Genomic DNA, 18,340 nt, shown 5'->3' with positions numbered 1-18,340 from the left:
ACCTGCTCTAATGATGTTCTGTAACGGCTTAGTAAAGTATGCAGCAGCGTTGGGTCACTGCAAAGAGCGAGATCGCGAGCTTTCATAGCAAGGAGGGCTGTACAGGGTTGTGGGATTCTGCTCTGCATAACGGGGATCCCACAAGCTGAAAGTTCTGCTTATTTTACGGGGGCATTAGGGACCGATCACTTTTGTTAATAGATATTTAGAAAAATCAGCCCCAGACTGGTGATACATACTCCTGAAGTCCAGCTTTAAGCATAGGTTTTGAGTAGCCTGCTACAGGATATTTGCAGACAGACTATTTAAAGCAAATAAAAATTGCCAGTCTTTTCTCACTGCATTTAAATTATTGAAACATGAAGCACCTGTTAGGCTATGTTCACACGTTGCGTTTTTGCAGCGTTTTTTTCTGCAGGTAAAACTTGCTCTCTTGGCAGTAAAGAAGCTGCTTACAAAAAGCAAGTTTTACTGAGTCTTTTAGGATCCCAAAGTTCAGCTTTGCTTCCACCAAAGAAGCATGAACACAGGTCACCAATGCAAGACATATGTGAAACCATATAACTATTTTTGGAAAAAAAGGCAATTTGATCAAATTATTTAGTGGAAAAAGATTTTTAGATTTGAAAAAATTGTGACTATTCTGAACAAAAAAGTTCATATAAGTTTATGAATAAATACACAATTACAAATGTAACAGCGGGAGGGGGAGGGGGAAGGTGAATTGGTCCGGAATACTTAGCTTAAGACATTGACAGAGCATAAAGTTTGTAGGACACGGTTTACTTTCACACTTTGGTCATCCATTGAGTTGATCAGGTATTGCTCAATTTCACACCTTGGTCAGCCAATGTTTACTTTGCACACATCACTAATTTAAACTGTCCTAATCCTAAACTGCCATTCTCAGGTGAAAACACCAAGACATTTTGGTTTAAACTTGGGAAAAATCACAAAAATAAAGGAGTTTCACATACTGATGTACCTGCTTTTTTTTTCAAAGCAGCAAAAACCAGATACCTGTGTTTTTGCACTTACTCATTGCTTTCTATGGGTGAAAAAATGCTGAAAGAAGTGACATACTGCAGTTTTCAAAAATGCAGCAGTTTTCCAATTCAGTCAGGAATAAAAAAAACAATGAGTGTGCATGAGATTTCTGAAATCTCATAGCTTTTGCTGGTACTGTAAAACACAGCTTTTAATTTGCATAAAAAAACACAGAAAAAAAAAGCAGCAAAACCGCAATGTATGAACACAGCCTTAAGGTTAATTCTGCTTTGGGACATGCCAATCCTAAATTAAAATCTGTGATTATAAAGTATTAAAAACATAGCTGTGGAACAAAGTATATACGAGTAAATCACACCCGACACAGAGTGATACCATTTATTTTAATGGTGATAAATATGTAGTATATAATCATACAACCTGTTAAAATGAAATGTATATTAAAATAAGCATAATGCAAAAGAAATTCAATAAAAGAAAGCGACACTCAAATATATATATTTTTTATCAAATATACAACTTCAACCAAATAGTAGACATTTCACATTACTGAAGCTTGCAATACATGGTGCAAAATTGTAATAGTTTATTTTCCCAAAAACATTGGTGCAACCCTTACAAAAGCATATAGAAAACATGTAAGTAAAGAGATATTTAGCAGCTATTTGTGGGCTTTGAACCCTACATACATATCTGCAGATATTTTATCATGCAATAACTAACAGATTTATCAGACTTATCGATAAGTGGAGTCTGATAACTATACATCAACTAGTTTATACTGAACTTAAAAATACTTAGTCCCTTATTAATGTTTACGTTTTTTTTTTTTTGTAAAATAGATACAGGGAAAATATTCCCGAAAGTTGCAAGTATAATCTTTGGCTTTTTGGCCAAACAAACTCCACAAGTTTTCTCTGTAAATATTAATATATACCCAAAATGAAAAGAGAAATCCTCTGGTACAAAATTACATCTGCTGTGTTTATCTAGAAAAGCTCAAAGTCTATAAATGGCTTGATCGGACATGGCATTAGCCGTTTCCATTCTTGCAGACTTCTGCAGTGTCCTTATACTGGAAAAGTTTACTTGAGATTGGTAAAATGGCTGACATAATACAAAACATAAGCAGCCCCTTATATAAAGCCACTTATAATTCAGTGCACTGGGACACAACCCATACAAGAGGTTATTTATTCAAAGTCTACTTGTGATTTAGTGTAGAATGCTAATATTACTACACATTGTCAATGTACAACATTTTTGCACCAGCAATATAGGTACAATCTATTATAAATAATACTGTCTAAAAGAGAACAACAAAAGTTTATTAGTTTATATGTTCACAAGAAAGAAGAAGAGCAAACTGTCTGGAGTTATAATAATGTAATACACAGGCAATTTATACGATTGCAAAATTTGATCCCTGAACAAAGTACAGGACAGCACGTCCAGGTATTTTCACTGTTAACAACCAGACAACTCTCAAAATACACTCTATGGACAAAAGTATTTGGACAAACCTGTTAATCATTGAGTTTAGGTTTTCAACGCCATTCTTTTGCCACTGGTGAATAAAATGTTGTCCCTCGCCATGTGAACGAATGGCTGTTCACTGAATTCAAGTGGGGTCTTGTAATAGGACACCACTATTGGAACAGGTCAGTTCCTGAAATTTCAGCCCTCCTAAATATTCCACAATCGTCTGAAGACAGTATTATTGAAAAATGGACATATTTTTGAACCACAGAAACTCAGCCACGAAGTGTGATGAAGTAAAGTTATAGAGCAGGCACAAAGCATAAAAGCTTCCAATGACTTAATAGCTGTAAACCTCCTCAGTCATTAACAATGGCACAAAATCTGCAATGGAAGATTAGCGACATATTTCTATGGCTAAGCACCTGCATGCAAGCCGTACACCACTAACCACAATGACAAACGTTAGATGGAGTGGTGTAAAGCACGCTACCACTGAACTCTGAAGCAGTGGAAACGTGTTCTGTGGAATAACAAATCACCCTTCTCTATCTGGCAATCTGATGGACCGGTCTGAGTTTGGCGAGTGCCAGGAGAATGTTAACTATCTGACTGCACTGTGCCAAATATAAAGGTTGGTGGGTAAGGGGGGTTTGCAGACGTTGGCCTAGGCTTTGTCCCTAGTATAGGAAAATGTTAATGATTCAGCATACCAAGACATTTTGGACAGTTGTATGTTTCAAACTTTGTGGGAACAGTTTGGTGAAAGAACTTTTTCTGTTCCGGTATGAGTGTCCCCATGGAACAAAGCAAGGTCCATAAAAGGCATGGTTGGGAGAGTTTGGTGTGGAAAAGCTTGCCTGGCCGCACATAGCCCTGATCTCAAGCTCATTAAATGCCTTTTGGATGAACTAGAATAGAAATTTTGAGCCAGGCCCTCTTATCCAACATCAGTGTCTGACCTCACAATTGCTCTTCTCGATGAATTAGCAAAGATTCCCACATGCAAACGGCAAAATCTTGTAGAAATCATAAGCAGAAAAGCGGAAATGGTCATAGCTGCAAAGGAGGGATTAAATCCATTTTAAAGGAGTTTAGAATGGAACGTCATAAAAGCTGCGATAGGTGTAATGTGAAGGTGTTCCAATACTTTATAGCATATAGTGTATGAGTTAAAAGGGTTGTCTAAACATAGGCATTTGATGACTTATCTACAGGATAGGTCTTCTATAGAAAACTGGTGGAGTCCAACTCTCCGTGCCCCTATCAATCATCTGCTCTTTAAGCAGTAAGTGCCCGATTCATCAAAACTTTCAATCTAGGATTCTGGTGTAACAGCTTTGAAAATTCAAGAAAAAGAAAATTGGCATATCCATTTTTTTTACGGTGATACATGAAGTCTTGTTGTGAAACTTTTTTTTTTATTTTAGTTTTAAGAAACAAAACCCCTAGTGTGTCTTGTTCTCATTTTACTGTGATGCCGGTAAGTACAGCAAATGACACCACATCATCACTGGCAGCCTGTAAACAAAGACTGGAAAGTAGCCCCCAGAACATCAGCATTTTTTTCTTTTTTTTAACAATTGGATAACCCGTTTTACCCCATTAAACTCATACATTCATATGTTGATGTAAAGAATCTCCAATACGTAGTCACAATGAAGTTAATAGGTACAGTAAGCAATGATTCATGTCAGTTAATGGCTGGGTATCATACCTGCTATCACTAGAGCAATGTAGACTTACAGAAAGAACAATAAGAAGAGAAACAAAACTGTAAAATAACTTCCAATAACAACAAATTACAACGTAACCGCTCTAGAACCCTACCAGCCCTTTATCAAAACCAGATGTTTAGTTACATTATCTACTATGTATACTTGTCGTAGTTTCTGAGATCACCACTCTAGTCTTGTCTTTGATAATCATGAAATGTTCTCAAGCACATCAAGGAAGATTTGCTGTTCATTTTTTGGTCTGTATAAAAAACGTGACAGTTTATATTATAGAGCCAGTGAGTAACATGCCGTCTGTCAAGTAAATATTCAGTTCTTAAAGATTTGTTGGAAGCAGGAAAAATGGGCAAGCAAAAAGAGCAAATTTAACTCTGCCATCATGGCAGATTTTTCAGGGTATTTGCATTACTTAATGCCTATCTAATACCTATCAAAATTAGTTCAAGGAAGCTCCACTACTGTAAGGATCTACTGTAGAGCAAAAGTTAACTGGCTTTGATGGAATGGTGTCAGAATATGAGAAGTGCATACCAGCTTGCTGCACATGAAGCTGTCATATGTCTATGCTGACCAGTCTACCGCCAAAAGAAACTACGTGTAGGAGTATCAAAAACATACTATTAATGGATGGGAGACAGTGGCCTGGTCTAATGAATCACATTTTCTTCTACATCAGGCTTGGTACATGTACAGTGCTGCGTACCATTATAGGCACCCCTCCATTATTTTCATAGACTGTACAATATCTTCAGAAATAAATGTAAATGTACAAACGTTATAGCCTCAGGATTTTTTAATTAGTCGTCCAAAGTAATACAACAATAAAACATTGTTTTTCAACTTCCATGTTGCAATTTCAAAGAAGAAACAGAATAAACTGTAAACAAACTATTGCTTTGCATTACCAAAAAGCTCTATTTTTGTTTCATTTGTCCACAGAACATTTTCCCAGAAGGATTGTGGTTTGTCAAGGTACTCTTTGGCAAAGATCAGTCATTCCTTTTTATGTTTTTTCTTCAGTAATGGTTTCTTCCTTGGCCTTCGCCCATAAAGCTCTGCTTGGTTTAGTGTGCGGTGTATGATACTTGTTGAAACCATGACCTCATGACCTCAGACTGTTCCAGGTTGGCCTTCAGGTCTTTGGATGTTTGATGTGGTGTTGTTTCCACCATCAACCTTCAAAGACAGCTCTTGTCAATTTTCCACCACATCCAGGGAGGTTCTTGATGGTTCCATGCTTGGCAAATTTCTTAACAATGCGCACTATTGAAACTGGGATACCAGGGTCTTTTGAGATGGCCTTATACCCTTTGTAAGTCTTGTGTTTGCTAATAATAGCAGTTCTGATGTCCTCAGACAGCTCCTTTGTCTTCACCATTGTGACAAAGGAACAGGGCCTACCAGGTGGCTTTTTAAAACACTTAAGTCATCATTCATTGCCTAATTCATGTCACATGGGCACCGACAATTAATCACAGGTGAATCTCTTTTGTGATTTACCACAGGCGAGTCAAAATGTGTTTCCATACTAAATTACTGTAAGTGGTGCCAATAGCAGCAAGTTTTAGGTTTTTCTATTTTTCCTTTCCATTGCTTTCTGCTGTAAATGATTATCATTTGCTCTTTTGTATTTAACACGAGTTCTCTATACAAAAAAAAATGTTCACTTTATTCATTTTTTTCAGTAGATATCCCACATTATGCACTTAAACTTCATGGGTGCCAATAACTATGAGCAGGACTGTATATTACTTATCTGGGTTAGAAATGGCACCAGCATCCATTTTGGGAAGAAGGGAAAACTAGGAGGAAGAAGTGATTCTCTGGGAAGTGGCCTGCTTGGAAACTTTAGATCCTAGCATTCATGTGGATGTAACTTTGACACTTACCAACAAGAAATGTTTTGTAAGCCAGGAAAACCCATTCATGGCTATGGTATTCCATTGGAGAACTACTTTTGTAGTGTGACAGGATATATTTTCCTGTTGAAAGAAGTCACTCTCGATGCAGAACAGGACAGAGTTTAAGGTGTTGATCTAACGTCTAAAATTCACCTCATAGCTTCCAGGACTTAGAGCATCTGCTGCTAATATTTTGGTGCAGGATACTACAAGACTCCAAAGGTATCGTGAAGTCTACTCAAAAGAAATAGCAGTTTTGTAGGCATATGAGGGTCTCTACAATATTAGGCCACTGGCTTTAATGTTATGGCTGATACAGTGGGGAAAATAAGTATTTGATACACTGCTGATTTTTTAAGTTTTCCATCTACAAAGCATGGAGCAGTCTGTAATTTTTATCGTAGGTACACTTCAACTGTGAGAGACTGAATCTAAAAATAAAAAACAGAAAATCACATTTTATGATTTTTTTACATAACTAAATTACATTTTATTGCATGAAATAAGTATTTGATCACCTACAAACCAGCAAGAATTCTTGCTCTAACAGACCTGCTAGTTTTTCTTTAAGAAGCCCTCCTACTCTGCAATCATTACCTGTATTAATTGCTCTCGTTATCTGTAAAAGAGACACCTGTCCACACAATCAATCAATCAATCACACTCCTACCTCTCCACCATGGCCAAGACCAAAGAGCTGTCTAAGGACACCAGGGACAAAATTGTAAACCTGCACAAGGCTGGGATGGGCTACAGGACAATAGGCAAGCAGCTTGGTGAGAAGGCAACAAGTGTTGGCACAATTATTAGAAAATGGAAGGAACACAAGATGACTGTCAATCTTCCTCGGCTTGGAACTCCATGCGAGATCTCGCCTCGTGGGGAAAGGAGGATTCTGAGAAAGGTCAGGAATCATCCCAGAACTCCACGGGAGGACCTGGTCAATGACCTGAAGAAAGCTTGGACCATACTATCAAACATTACCGTTAATAACACACTACGCCGTCATGGATTAAAATCCTGCAGGGCACGCAAGGTCCCCATGCACACGCAAGCACATGTCCAGGGCCGTCTGAAGTTTGCTAATGACCATCTGGATGATCCATGGGAGGCATGGGAGAAGGTCATGTGGTCAGATGAGACCAAAATAGAACTTTTTGGTATCAACTCCACTCGCTGTGTTTGGAGGAAGAAGAAGGATGAGTACAGCCCCAAGAACCTCATCACAACTGTGAAGCATGGTGGGGGAAACATCATACTTTAGGGGTGCTTTTCTGCAAAGGGGACAGGACGACTGCACCGTATTGAAGGGAGGATGGATGGGGTCATGTATCGCGAGATTTTGGCCAACAACTTCCTTCTCTCAGTAAGAGCACTGAAGATGGGTCATGGCTGGGTCTTCCAGCATGACAATGACCTGAAACACACAGCCAAGGCAACTAAGGAGTGGCTACGTGAGAAGCATTTCAAGGTCCTGGAGTGGTCTAGCCAGTCTCCAGACCTGAACCCTATAGAAAATCTTTGGAGGGAGTAGAAACTCAATATTGCCCAGCGACAGCACCGAAACCTGAAAGATCTAGAGAAGATCTGGAGGAGTAGGCCAAAATCCCTGATGCAGTGTGTGCAAACTTGGTCAATAACTACAGGAAACGTCTGACCTCTGTAATTGCAAACAAAGGTTTCTGTACCAAATATTAAGTTCTGTTTTTCTATTGTATCAAATACTTATTTCATGCAATAAAATGCAAATTAACTATGTAAAAATCATACAATGTGATCTTCTGGATTTTTTATTTTTTTTTTAAGATTCCGCATCACAGTTGGGAGTGTACCTACGATAAAATTACAGACATTTCCATTTTTTGTAGGTGGTAAAACTTGCAAAATCGGCAGTGTATCAAATAATTATTTTCCCCACTGTAGGTATATATTCTACAAAAAAGGACAACCTTTGCACAATAACATTGTGCAGCATTAGGTGAATATTCTCCGACTTCATATGGTTGCGAATATTGCAGCTATTTAAATTTGGTGTCGGCAAAGCTTTTTTAAAAATTAGATATATGATCTTATGTCTCAGTCTAAGTATTGCTCGGTGGGCTAAAAAAAAATCTATTACTATGGGTTTTCAGGAAATATTTCTATATAAAATTCATTAAAAATATTAAAAAGACTATAGCTCAAAAAGCCTTTTCTTCAAAGTCTTTTTACTTCAAAATGTCCCATGCATGATGGACTTATTTAATCACATTTCCCTCTTATAACTGTGCCAGTTATGTCTTCTCACAGTAGGGTTCTAAGAGGTCACAAATCAAACCATAAAGTGCCCTGAGATGAAACTGCAGTGACCCACACTGCTTGAGATGTCTAAAACTAGGCACTGACCGAGGAGGACTACTGAAAAGGAAGACTTACAGTTCAACTTTATGGTGGAAAAATAAATTGCCAAGGGCAATCTGGAATACATAACTGGTCAATTGTAAAGTAAATGTGGCTTTTGTCATTGTAGCCATAGATCAAGGAAATTGAGGACATGATAACAGACGTAGTTACTTACCGGTAACGGGATTTCTCAGAGCCCATGACGGCACCACGGAGAGAGGGGATCCGCCCTTCAAGGACAGGACACCTACAGATAAAAGGGTGGTACCTCTCTCCCACATCAGTTGTTTACAGAGCATGAGAGGACCACAAGGTTAGTAACACAAAGTTTAACATTTTAAGAACTTATCAGAAACACCATGTGGCTACAAACAGGCAACTAATAAATGTGTGCACCCACACGTGAAGGGAGGGAATGTACGGGTGCCATCATGGGATCTGAGAAATCCTGTTACCGGTAAGTAACTACGTCTTTCTCCTTCCCCCATGATGTCACCACAGAGAGAATTACAGAGAAGTGACTCATTGGGGGGGTGGCGGCCACAGCTTCCAGAACCCAACCCTTCTCTCGAAAGTAAGGTCTGAAGAAGAGGTTAAGTCTAGCCGGTAGTGATTGAAGAAGGTAGAGGGGGAAGACCAGGTTGCCGCTCTACATATCTGCTCTATTGTGGCACCGGCCTTCTCCGCCCAGGAGGCTGCCACTGCTCTTGTTGAGTGGGCCTTCAGTTTCTCCGGGGTAGCTTCCTCGCGTGAGGAGTACGATAGTGTGATGGCTTCCCTTATCCATCTGGCCAGCGTGCCCTTAAAAGCTTTTTTCCCTTTACGAGGACCCTGAAAGCAAACAAAAAGAGAACTATCCTCCCTACACTCTTGTGTCGCCTCTAGGTAACTGATTAGGCACCTTCTGACATCTAGCGTATGCAAGTCTCTCTCTTTCTTGTTCCTAGGATTGGAGCAGAAAAAAGGGAGGGTGATTTCCTAAGACCTGTGGAATCTTGACGCCACTTTTGGCAGGTAGGCAGGGTCAGTTCTCGGAATAACCCTATCCTCCAAGATTTGTGTGAAGGGAGGGCCTGGAGATAGGGCCTGAATATCACTAACCCTACGTGCGGATGTGAGAGCTACTAAAAGCGCTGTCTTGAGGGATGGGATTTTTAGGGACGCTGATAACAGAGGTTCAAAAGGGGCCTTTGAGAAAGCTGAAAGGACCAAAGTTTAAATACTAAGGGGCAGTATTTCGAGAGGGGATGGGTCGGGATCTGGATGAGGCTTTAATGAACCTAGATACCCATCTATCCCTGGCCAGATCGTAGTTGTAAAGGGCACCCAGGGAAGCTACTTGGACTTTTAAAGGTACTTGTGGCCAGGCCCTGTTCCAAACCCCTCTAAGAATTCTAGAATAGCTGTTAATGGAACCTCCCCTCCTAGCCTGGAACCTGAGACTGAAAGGAACTTCTTCCAAGTTTTCCCGTAAAGTTTGGTGGTCACGGGTTTCCTACTTTGAAGTAGTGAGGTGATGAGATTTGGTGAAAAACCTTTGTTTTTCAGAAGAGCCCTCTCAAATTCCAGGCTGTCAAGTGTAAGTTGGATGCCTGAGGATGAAGTACCGGACCCTGGGAAAGAAGGTCGGGAAGAACCCATGGGTCAGAGCTTGACATCATCCTCAGCCAAGAAAACCACGCCCTCTTTGGCCAGAAGGGGGCTATCAAGATTACTCTAGCTTTCTCTTCCCTGATTTTCCTCAGAACAGATGGAATCAGGGAGGTCGGAGGAAAAGCGTAAGCTAGAGGGTGACTCCATGGGATCATAAAGGCATCTAAACCTATGGGGTTTCCTTTGGGGTCTAGAGAGCAGAATGAGTGCGTTTTCTTGTCCCGACTGTTGGCAAACAGGTCTATGGAAGGACGTCCCCACATTTGTACAATCTGACGAAAAACTGACTGATTTAACTCCCATTCGCCCTGCTTTAGCTGTGTCCCGACTCAGGAAGTCTGCCGTGCGATTCTCTATCCCTTTTATGTGTAGGGCTGATAGGGATTGTAAGTTTTCCTTGGCTAAATGAAAGATGACCTCTGTCTCCTGCATCAGAGAATGGGACCGGGTACCCACCTGGTGGTTCACGTATGCTACTACTACACAGTTGTCCGAGAACACCCTCACTTGGTGGCCTTGTAGTGTGTGTATGAATTCCCGGAGTGCCCACTCTACTGCTAGAAGCTCCTTCATGTTTGAGGAAACTGGCTTCAGATGTTCTGCCCAGACCCCCTGAGCTACAAGATTGTTGAGGTGAGCTCCCCAGCCCCCGGGGCTTGCGTCTGTGGTCAGGATTTGAGGTGTAGGGATTTCCATGGAATACCCTGGGTTAGATTGTCTATCTTCCCCCACCACTCTAGGGAAAGTGTGGTTTCTGCAGATAGCGTTAGCTGCCCTTCTAAATGCCCTTTTAGGGATTTTTCTGCCTTTAGGATTTCCCACTGCAGGGCCCTGGTGTTTATTTGGGCCCATTGGATGGCCGGGAAACATGCCGTCAGGGAGCCTAGAAGGGACATGGCTTTCCGTAGGGACATAGATGGGTGGGTCCTTGCCGTGGTATTTGGTCTATGATTTTGTGAATTTTCCCTGTGGGGAGACGACACTCTTGTCTTTTTGAATCCAACACGATGCCTAGGTATTCCTGTATCTGGCATGGTTCTGTTTTGGATTTTTTTCAGATTCAAAAGCCATCTTAAGTGTGTCAAGGAATCAATGACCTTTCCCAGATGGGTTATGCAGTTTAGGAAGGAACTGCCTATTACCAGAAAGTCGTCCAGGTATGGAACGACTAGGGTGTTCTGTTCCCTTAGATGTGCCATCACCTCCGCAATAACCCATGGGGCTATGGCGATGCCGAATGGGAGGGCCGTATATTGATAGTGTTTGACCACTCCACGTATGGGAACTGCTACTCTGAGGAACTTCTGGTAATCTTTGTGTATTGGGACGTGATAATAGGCGTCTTTTAAATCCAGAACGGCCATGAGATAACCTGATGCCAGAGATGTCTGACAGGGGCTCTCTGATAGAGAACACAGCAGTGCTCAGCAGAGTGATTGCTGCTATGTATGGGAGAGATAGCTGGCAGCCGAACATTTGTTCAGCTAACAGCTATTGAAAGTGTATGGGCATATGTAGACTGGTTGGCTGCAGCCACCATACACATCAATAGCCACACACGTACTAGACTGAACAGTTAGGGTGCAGGGATTCTGATTAATGGGACACTAGAGTAGTGAATTTGCAAGTGTTTTACTGAAAAGGAACAAAAATGTTGTCTTGGTCACATCACTTCTATGAATGCTTCACATGCATACCTATATTGTTTTAACAAGTGAAAAAGAAAGCCATATATGAAAGTGGTTCCCAGCACATACAAGTCTTATACATGAGGTGCACTATTCTCCCTTATGGAATGCACACAGAGTGGTGGTGTATCTCCAAACATACAAGAGAACAGTGATTTTGAAGCCCTGCTGTAGTCGTCAATATTGTAATTATTGTGACTTGGCACTTCACCTATTGACTGTACTGGCTACTTTTCCAGGAAAATGGCACCAAAATCTTAAAAGAAAAATCTGTAACCAGGTTTTTGGTATCCCATCTGAGAGCAGCAAGCTTTAGGGACAGAGACCCTCATTCCAGCGCTATAGCAATTACTTTACTGGTTGCTGCAGTTTTGATTAAAAACAGTTTTCTCTGATACAGATCTACCAGGTCTCCAAATGCTGAGCTGGGTATAACATCGCCTACATCACTGACTGGCAGCTTTCTGTGTGTACTGTGCATAGGCAGAAAGCTGCCAATCAGGGGTGGAAGCAGGTTGGACTATCTGGCAGCAGATTTACTAGTCCTCTAGTGATAAAAACACTTATCAGCAAGAGATTATCAAAACTGCAGCAAGCAACCCAGTAACAGTACATCACTGGAATTACAATGCTGCTCTCAGATTAGGTAGTAAAAATTTGGTGGAAAATTCCCTTTAACATATGAGAACTTGTAATGCTTATTCTAAATATACATGAAAATGTAATCAACCATCAGAGCAAAATTTAAAAAAAAAAAAAACAAGAAACAAAAAAAACCCACTTTGGCAGTTTTCAACTGTCTGCAATACTCTATATGACTCTGGGTATTGAGAACCAAGTTTAGCAAGACTAGCTAATCCAAAATGAGTCTTCAGTGCTCCGTGCACCAAAGTGTCCATACAACAGATGCATGTACTGTAACACCTTTGACTGTGAAGTGTAGTGTCCAGCAAGCTTTATATATATTTATGTGCACGGTGTGGGTAATATTTGGCATCATTAAGACATATGCTACAAGCCACTTCATTTTTTTTTTTTTTGCAATATACAATACAAGCACCTTCTCAGGATCAGTCTCCAAGAGTCCTCTGGAAGAATGAGCCTATAGCAAAGTAAGTGATAACCTTTAACAACCAAGTCAGGACATTAAGGTCTTTAGCGCATGCAGCAACATAAGGTGCATAAGTAACATGCATGGTTCAGTTTACACATGGTGTGTTCAACATACACACTCCCAGGTCATAGATGAAGAAGCCCAAGCCCTGGCCCATCACGACAGATAGCCTCAAGATAAAACCTCGTCTTCTCCCAATTCTTGCAGGTCACTTTCTCTCAGGCATTCATCACTGCCTTGAATCCTGTGAATAAAGCATATTAAAGTTTTTAGCGTTCCATGACGATGAATTTTAATATAATGAAAAGAGAAATGCAGAAATAAGTGTAGCAACAGATGATACAAGAGCAGGAAAGAAGTGGCTGAGCCAGGATACAGCATCTCTAGAAGAACGGTTGTCTTTTACTGGGACCTTGTGCATGGAGTAGGATATCAATATCAGTGACTGATATTTAACATTTAACCAGAACATCCAAAGTAAGATAAACTGCTAAATCGATGAGCTAACCTAAAATAAGCTGCTGGGGGTATTGAAGAAAAGACTAATTCAGATTATATATTAGCTAATCTTGTAAAAAAATATATATTATATATATCACTTAAGCTAAAAAGCTGTGTTAGCTGAAGTTCAGAATGTTAAAAAGGAGGAAACACTTTCTGCTCTTGTTACCTTTCATGGTTACATTCCCTGACTTGTTTTTTCTAGAAATGAAAAGAAATAAGCCCATTATTTTTTACACTTTAATGACCAAAATAACTTGTCTTCGTTTGTAGCGGACTGCTTGGTTACCATAGATACACAGAAAATCAAAATGATGGCTCATTAACGACCTCAGATACCATAGATGCACTGACAGTTTGGTTGTTATTATTTAAAAATGTTCTCGACAATTGGATAAAAAGGAGAGTAAAACAGAAGCTAAAAATGGAGTTCATTTTAAAGTGGATTTCAGATGGGTAAGCAACCAAGAGCAAAGGCTGTAGTGATATCTATTGTATCTACCAGTCCAAAGTTAATTGTAAGCAAATATAACGCCTCTCACCCAACCAAATCAGATCTCACTTTGCAATGACAAGAGGCAGTACCCCGAACCAGTGTCTGCAAATTGAGATTTTGGCTTTAATCCTTAGTCATGTGACAAGGCTCCTTAGAGAGTTGATATTGACATTTCGGATTGCTACTTCCTATAGGTGGTACTAGAGTTCTAGTCCTCTTCCTCTCTGAAGAGACAATAAGCAAATATGTCATAACCCAACTGCAAATGTATGAAAACGTACGTCTGTAAGTTTCCAGGAGAAGACATAGATCTTTCTTCCTTTCGGCTTCCTTCAAATGGATTCCCGAATGATCGTTTCCGAAGCATAGTTTTTACCAATATCTAAAAAGACGAAAAAAATCACACATGAATACAAATAGCCATGTTACAGCTCAGAGAAAAGTGAAATCAAGAAATCAGCCAAGCTCCAATGCCCATAAACTGGGAGTGTGGGGGGAGGGGAAGAAACTACAATACTGCTCTTTACAAGAATATCAATTATTTATTAACAAAAATGGAGCACACATAATCTTGTTTAGATAGGGAAAGCTCTATAAGCCATAAAGGGAAGGGATTGTACTGAACTTACCACTGTTGCCAAGCTGGGAATATGCTTCACCGAATTTTCCACCTCTTCTTCAGTTACTTCTATCAGGGTGCAATTTTCATCCTCACTAGGGAGAGGCTCGGCACCATGTTTAGTCACCCACGGATGTAGCTAAATCAAGAAATATTAGGAATGCCTTTATTATAGTTCTTGAAACAGAGCTCAGCATGGGCAACAATAGTAGATGTATGTGGGCTTAGGAATCTGACGGACCCATGGGCCCTTTGCAGCATTTATGGTATCCTATACTACAAATCACATGTGATTGTTGGGGACCTCGGTATAGATTCTGAATCACGACTATAAAGAAATGTTTACCAATTCACCTTGTTGAAAACTTTTATCTAAATCACTTTAGTGTCCCATGACAATTACCTAACCAGTGGTAACACCGGAACAGGAACCGATGTCAATAAAACAGTCACTATTAAGGGTGCTGCAACACCTGAAACGCGTAGATGCCAGCAATATGCTAGCGCAAATCCAACATCTTATCAGATATCCTCTGTATGAATTTCATCTAAATAAAGAATAACCTGTTTGAGCTGGATTCCTCCTTCATTTATTAGCACAATTCAGCACATCTTTCAGGCAATCATCCTCATAAGTCACATATGACTTGGAGTTGTAGTGAATATTTGTATAAAAGTGCATTAACCTGTTTATTCAAGTGAGGGTTTATCCTAATTCTATAATTGTAAACTACTAGTTCATTACATAAACTCCATGCCTATACAAACACGAGCGCTATGATTCCCTCACCTTGATATCGGGAACTGAAATTCTACACTCTGGGTTTTTATCCAACATTTTCAGAATAAGATACTTCAGGTCTTCTGATATTTCTGGCCTGTTAAAGGAGAAAAACAAACAGAACTTAATACCATTAAAGGGGTATTCTCATCTTGTACATTTATGGCACATCCATAGGACAAGGCATAAATGTATAGAACTGGGTCCTATAGGTGGAACACGCATTTATCGCAATAATAGGATCGCATTGCATTATGCTGCCATCAGGAAGATGATGAATGGGCATTCCAGCCAAATCGCTCCATCAGTAGTGGCGTGCGTCAGAACGCTGTTCTTTAGACAGATGGGGGTCCACTGGCGGAACCAGCATCTGCTATAGAGTAAGGGTAGATCCTGTGGACATGTAATACGCACAAAAAAACGTGATGAAAAAAAAACAAAAACGCAAGTAATATAATTTAAATAAAGCCAAGCGCACACGTTGAGTATTTGGTGAGTTTTTTTATCTCAGTATTTGTGAGCCAAATACTCAACGTGTGAACGTGGCCTAATCGGTGCAGAAATTCTGCAGCATCAAAAGATCATTGTGAGAACGTAGCATCAGACCTGACACCACACCTAACAAACACACAAGAAACAGAACTTACTGGTCTGGAAACTCCAGAGGTTGATTCTTTATTTTTCCATGAAGTGTTAAAATTCTCTCGTCCATAAAAGGACACTAAAAATACAAGAAAATACTTAAAATTAAAAAATGACGGCAACAAACCTGAGATATATTTTTCAGCCAAACAATGATTTGGCCGATCGCTATCTCTCCAGACTCCAACATAAACATCCATGCTGGGCAGAGCATGCATGTTTATTTCCAGGGTTAGGCTATGTGCCCACGATGCAGAAATGCTCCGGATTTTTTCCTGAGCGTTTCTGCATCTCCCTGGCAGAAAAATACGCACGCGGATTGTACATGCGTTTTTCCTGCCAGGGACCAGTGGAAGTGAAGTGTTCTTCACATGCATTTCTGCATGCGGGTTGATAAGCGCTTTCCAAGCGATTTTAGCATCACTTAGAAAGTGCTTATCAACTTGGTCACACTATATAAATCCATGCATAACGGCATGGATTTATATAGTGTGACCGTAAAGAATGTTAAAAAATAAAAAAATAAAAATATACTTACCTTCTGATGGCCCCTGGAGTCTTGATTCGATGCATCTCGGCTTGCCGGCAGCTCACGGTGCACTGAAGGACCTGCCGTCACATGACTAAATGACGTCAGTGCAGGTCCTTCAGTCCACCGCGATCTGCCGGCAAGTGAAGACAAGCACACCGGGGGCCATCAGAAGGTAAGTATAATATTTATTTATTTTATTTTCTTTTTTTTACAGGTTCTATGGTACCCGGGTCCGGAGGAGAGTCTCCTCTCCTCCAAACCCGGGTACCATCCGCACATTGAAACGCATGGATTCCGCATGTACAGATGCAGTGATGCAGAATCCATGCGTTCCAATGCAAGTCAATGGCGGCGAAAACGTAGCGCTTCCGCAAAATAATTGGTAGTGCTGCGTTTTTTTCCGCAATGATAACCCGCAGTGGAAATTTCCGCAGCATGTGCACAGCACATGGAGATTATCATTGGGGAACATGGCAGACCTTCTACCAAGCGTTTTTTTAACCGTTTCTGCAGCGGAATTGCCGCTGCGGAAAAGCTTAAAAAACGCATCGTGGGCATACAGCCTTAGAGGGGAATAAACAACTAGCAGCCATCTGTAGCCAGTAGCTTATTTCCTGCTGGAATAAAGGCTCCAACAAGCCTCCAATACACGCAAGAATATTGGGATCATCCAGCTGAAGTTAGCAGATTCAGCTAACTTATCTAATGTAGCCAGTAGCTAGGGTCACCATTTTTTTTAATACTATAAATGAAGAGGATGTGGTAAATGTGGTCAAATTCACATTTTTTTTAGCTTACTGTAGTACAATGTTTTGTTTGCCTTTTTTGGGGGGGGTGGGTTAGGGCTTTGGGGTGGTTTATATTTTGCTATATACACTGCTCAAAAAAATAAAGGAAACACAAACAACAGAATATAACTCCAAGTACATCAAACTTCTGTGAAATCAAACTGTCCACTTAGGAAGCAACACTGATTGACAATCAATTTCACATGCTGTTGTGCAAATGGAATAGACAATAGATGGAAATTATTGGCAATTATCAAGACACCCTCAATAATGGAGTGGTTCTGCAGGTGGGGACCACAGACCACATCTCAGTACCAATGCTTTCTGGCTGATGTTTTGGTCACTTTTGAATGTTGGTTGTGCTTTCACACTCGTGGTAGCATGATACGGACTCCTCAACCCTCAGAAGTTGCTCAAATAGTGCAGCTCATCCAGGATGGCACATCAATGCGAGCTGTGGCAAGAAGGTTTGCCGTGTCTGTCAGCGTAGTGTCCAGAGGCTGGAGGCGCTACCAGGAGACGTGGAGGGGGCCATAGGAGGGCAACAACCCAGCAGCAGGACCGCTACCTCCGCCTTTGTGCAAGGAGGAACAGGAGGAGAACTGCCAGAGCCCTGCAAAATGACCTCCAGCAGGCCACAAATGTGCATGTGTCTGCCCAAACGGTTAGAAACCGACTCCATGAGGGTGGTATGAGGGCCCGACGTCCACAGATGGGGGTTGTGCTCACAGCCCAACACCGTGCAGGACGCTAGGCATTTGCCACAGAACACCAGGATTGGCAAAGTCGCCACTGGCGCCCTGTGCTCTTCACAGATGAAAGCAGGTTCACACTGAGCACGTGACAGATGTGACAGAGTCTGGAGACACCGTGGAGAGCGATCTGCTGCCTGCAACATCCTTCAGCATGTCCGGTTTTGGCAGTGGGTCAATAATGGTGTGGGGTGGCATTTCTCTGGAGGGCCACACAGCCCTCCATGTGCTTGCCAGAGGTAGCCTGACTGCCATTGAGTACCGAGGT

At 40.9% G+C, this 18,340-nt stretch overlaps 1 protein-coding gene across 4 annotated transcripts in view; it reads right to left on the bottom strand.

Annotated features, from left to right (window-relative positions):
* Window positions 1-1,372: 1,372 nt before the first annotated feature.
* CAMKK2 (calcium/calmodulin dependent protein kinase kinase 2) overlaps window positions 1,373-18,340 on the bottom strand; it is a 118,371-nt gene continuing 101,403 nt past the window's right edge. For 3 of the 4 annotated variants that reach the window (XM_073676291.1, XM_073676293.1, XM_073676292.1), the window contains 5 exons: window positions 16,006-16,079; window positions 15,368-15,455; window positions 14,588-14,716; window positions 14,240-14,340; window positions 1,373-13,205 (listed from right to left, as the gene is read on the bottom strand). In XM_073676291.1, coding sequence (XP_073532392.1) covers window positions 13,133-13,205; window positions 14,240-14,340; window positions 14,588-14,716; window positions 15,368-15,455; window positions 16,006-16,079 — 465 coding nt within the window. In that variant the 3' untranslated portion in view covers window positions 1,373-13,132. Of the gene's footprint in view, window positions 13,206-13,631; window positions 13,664-14,239; window positions 14,341-14,587; window positions 14,717-15,367; window positions 15,456-16,005; window positions 16,080-18,340 lie in introns of all 4 variants that reach the window. The other variant, XM_073676294.1, reaches the window with a different exon arrangement.

The sequence above is a fragment of the Phyllobates terribilis genome, unplaced genomic scaffold (genome assembly GCF_046119375.1).
Source record: "Phyllobates terribilis strain yellow unplaced genomic scaffold, ASM4611937v1 Scaffold_1__5_contigs__length_1240528914, whole genome shotgun sequence".
Taxonomy (NCBI): Eukaryota; Metazoa; Chordata; class Amphibia; order Anura; family Dendrobatidae; genus Phyllobates; species Phyllobates terribilis.
The sequence above is the reverse complement of the archived record's forward strand: the minus strand, read 5'-3'. Positions and strand labels throughout refer to the sequence as shown.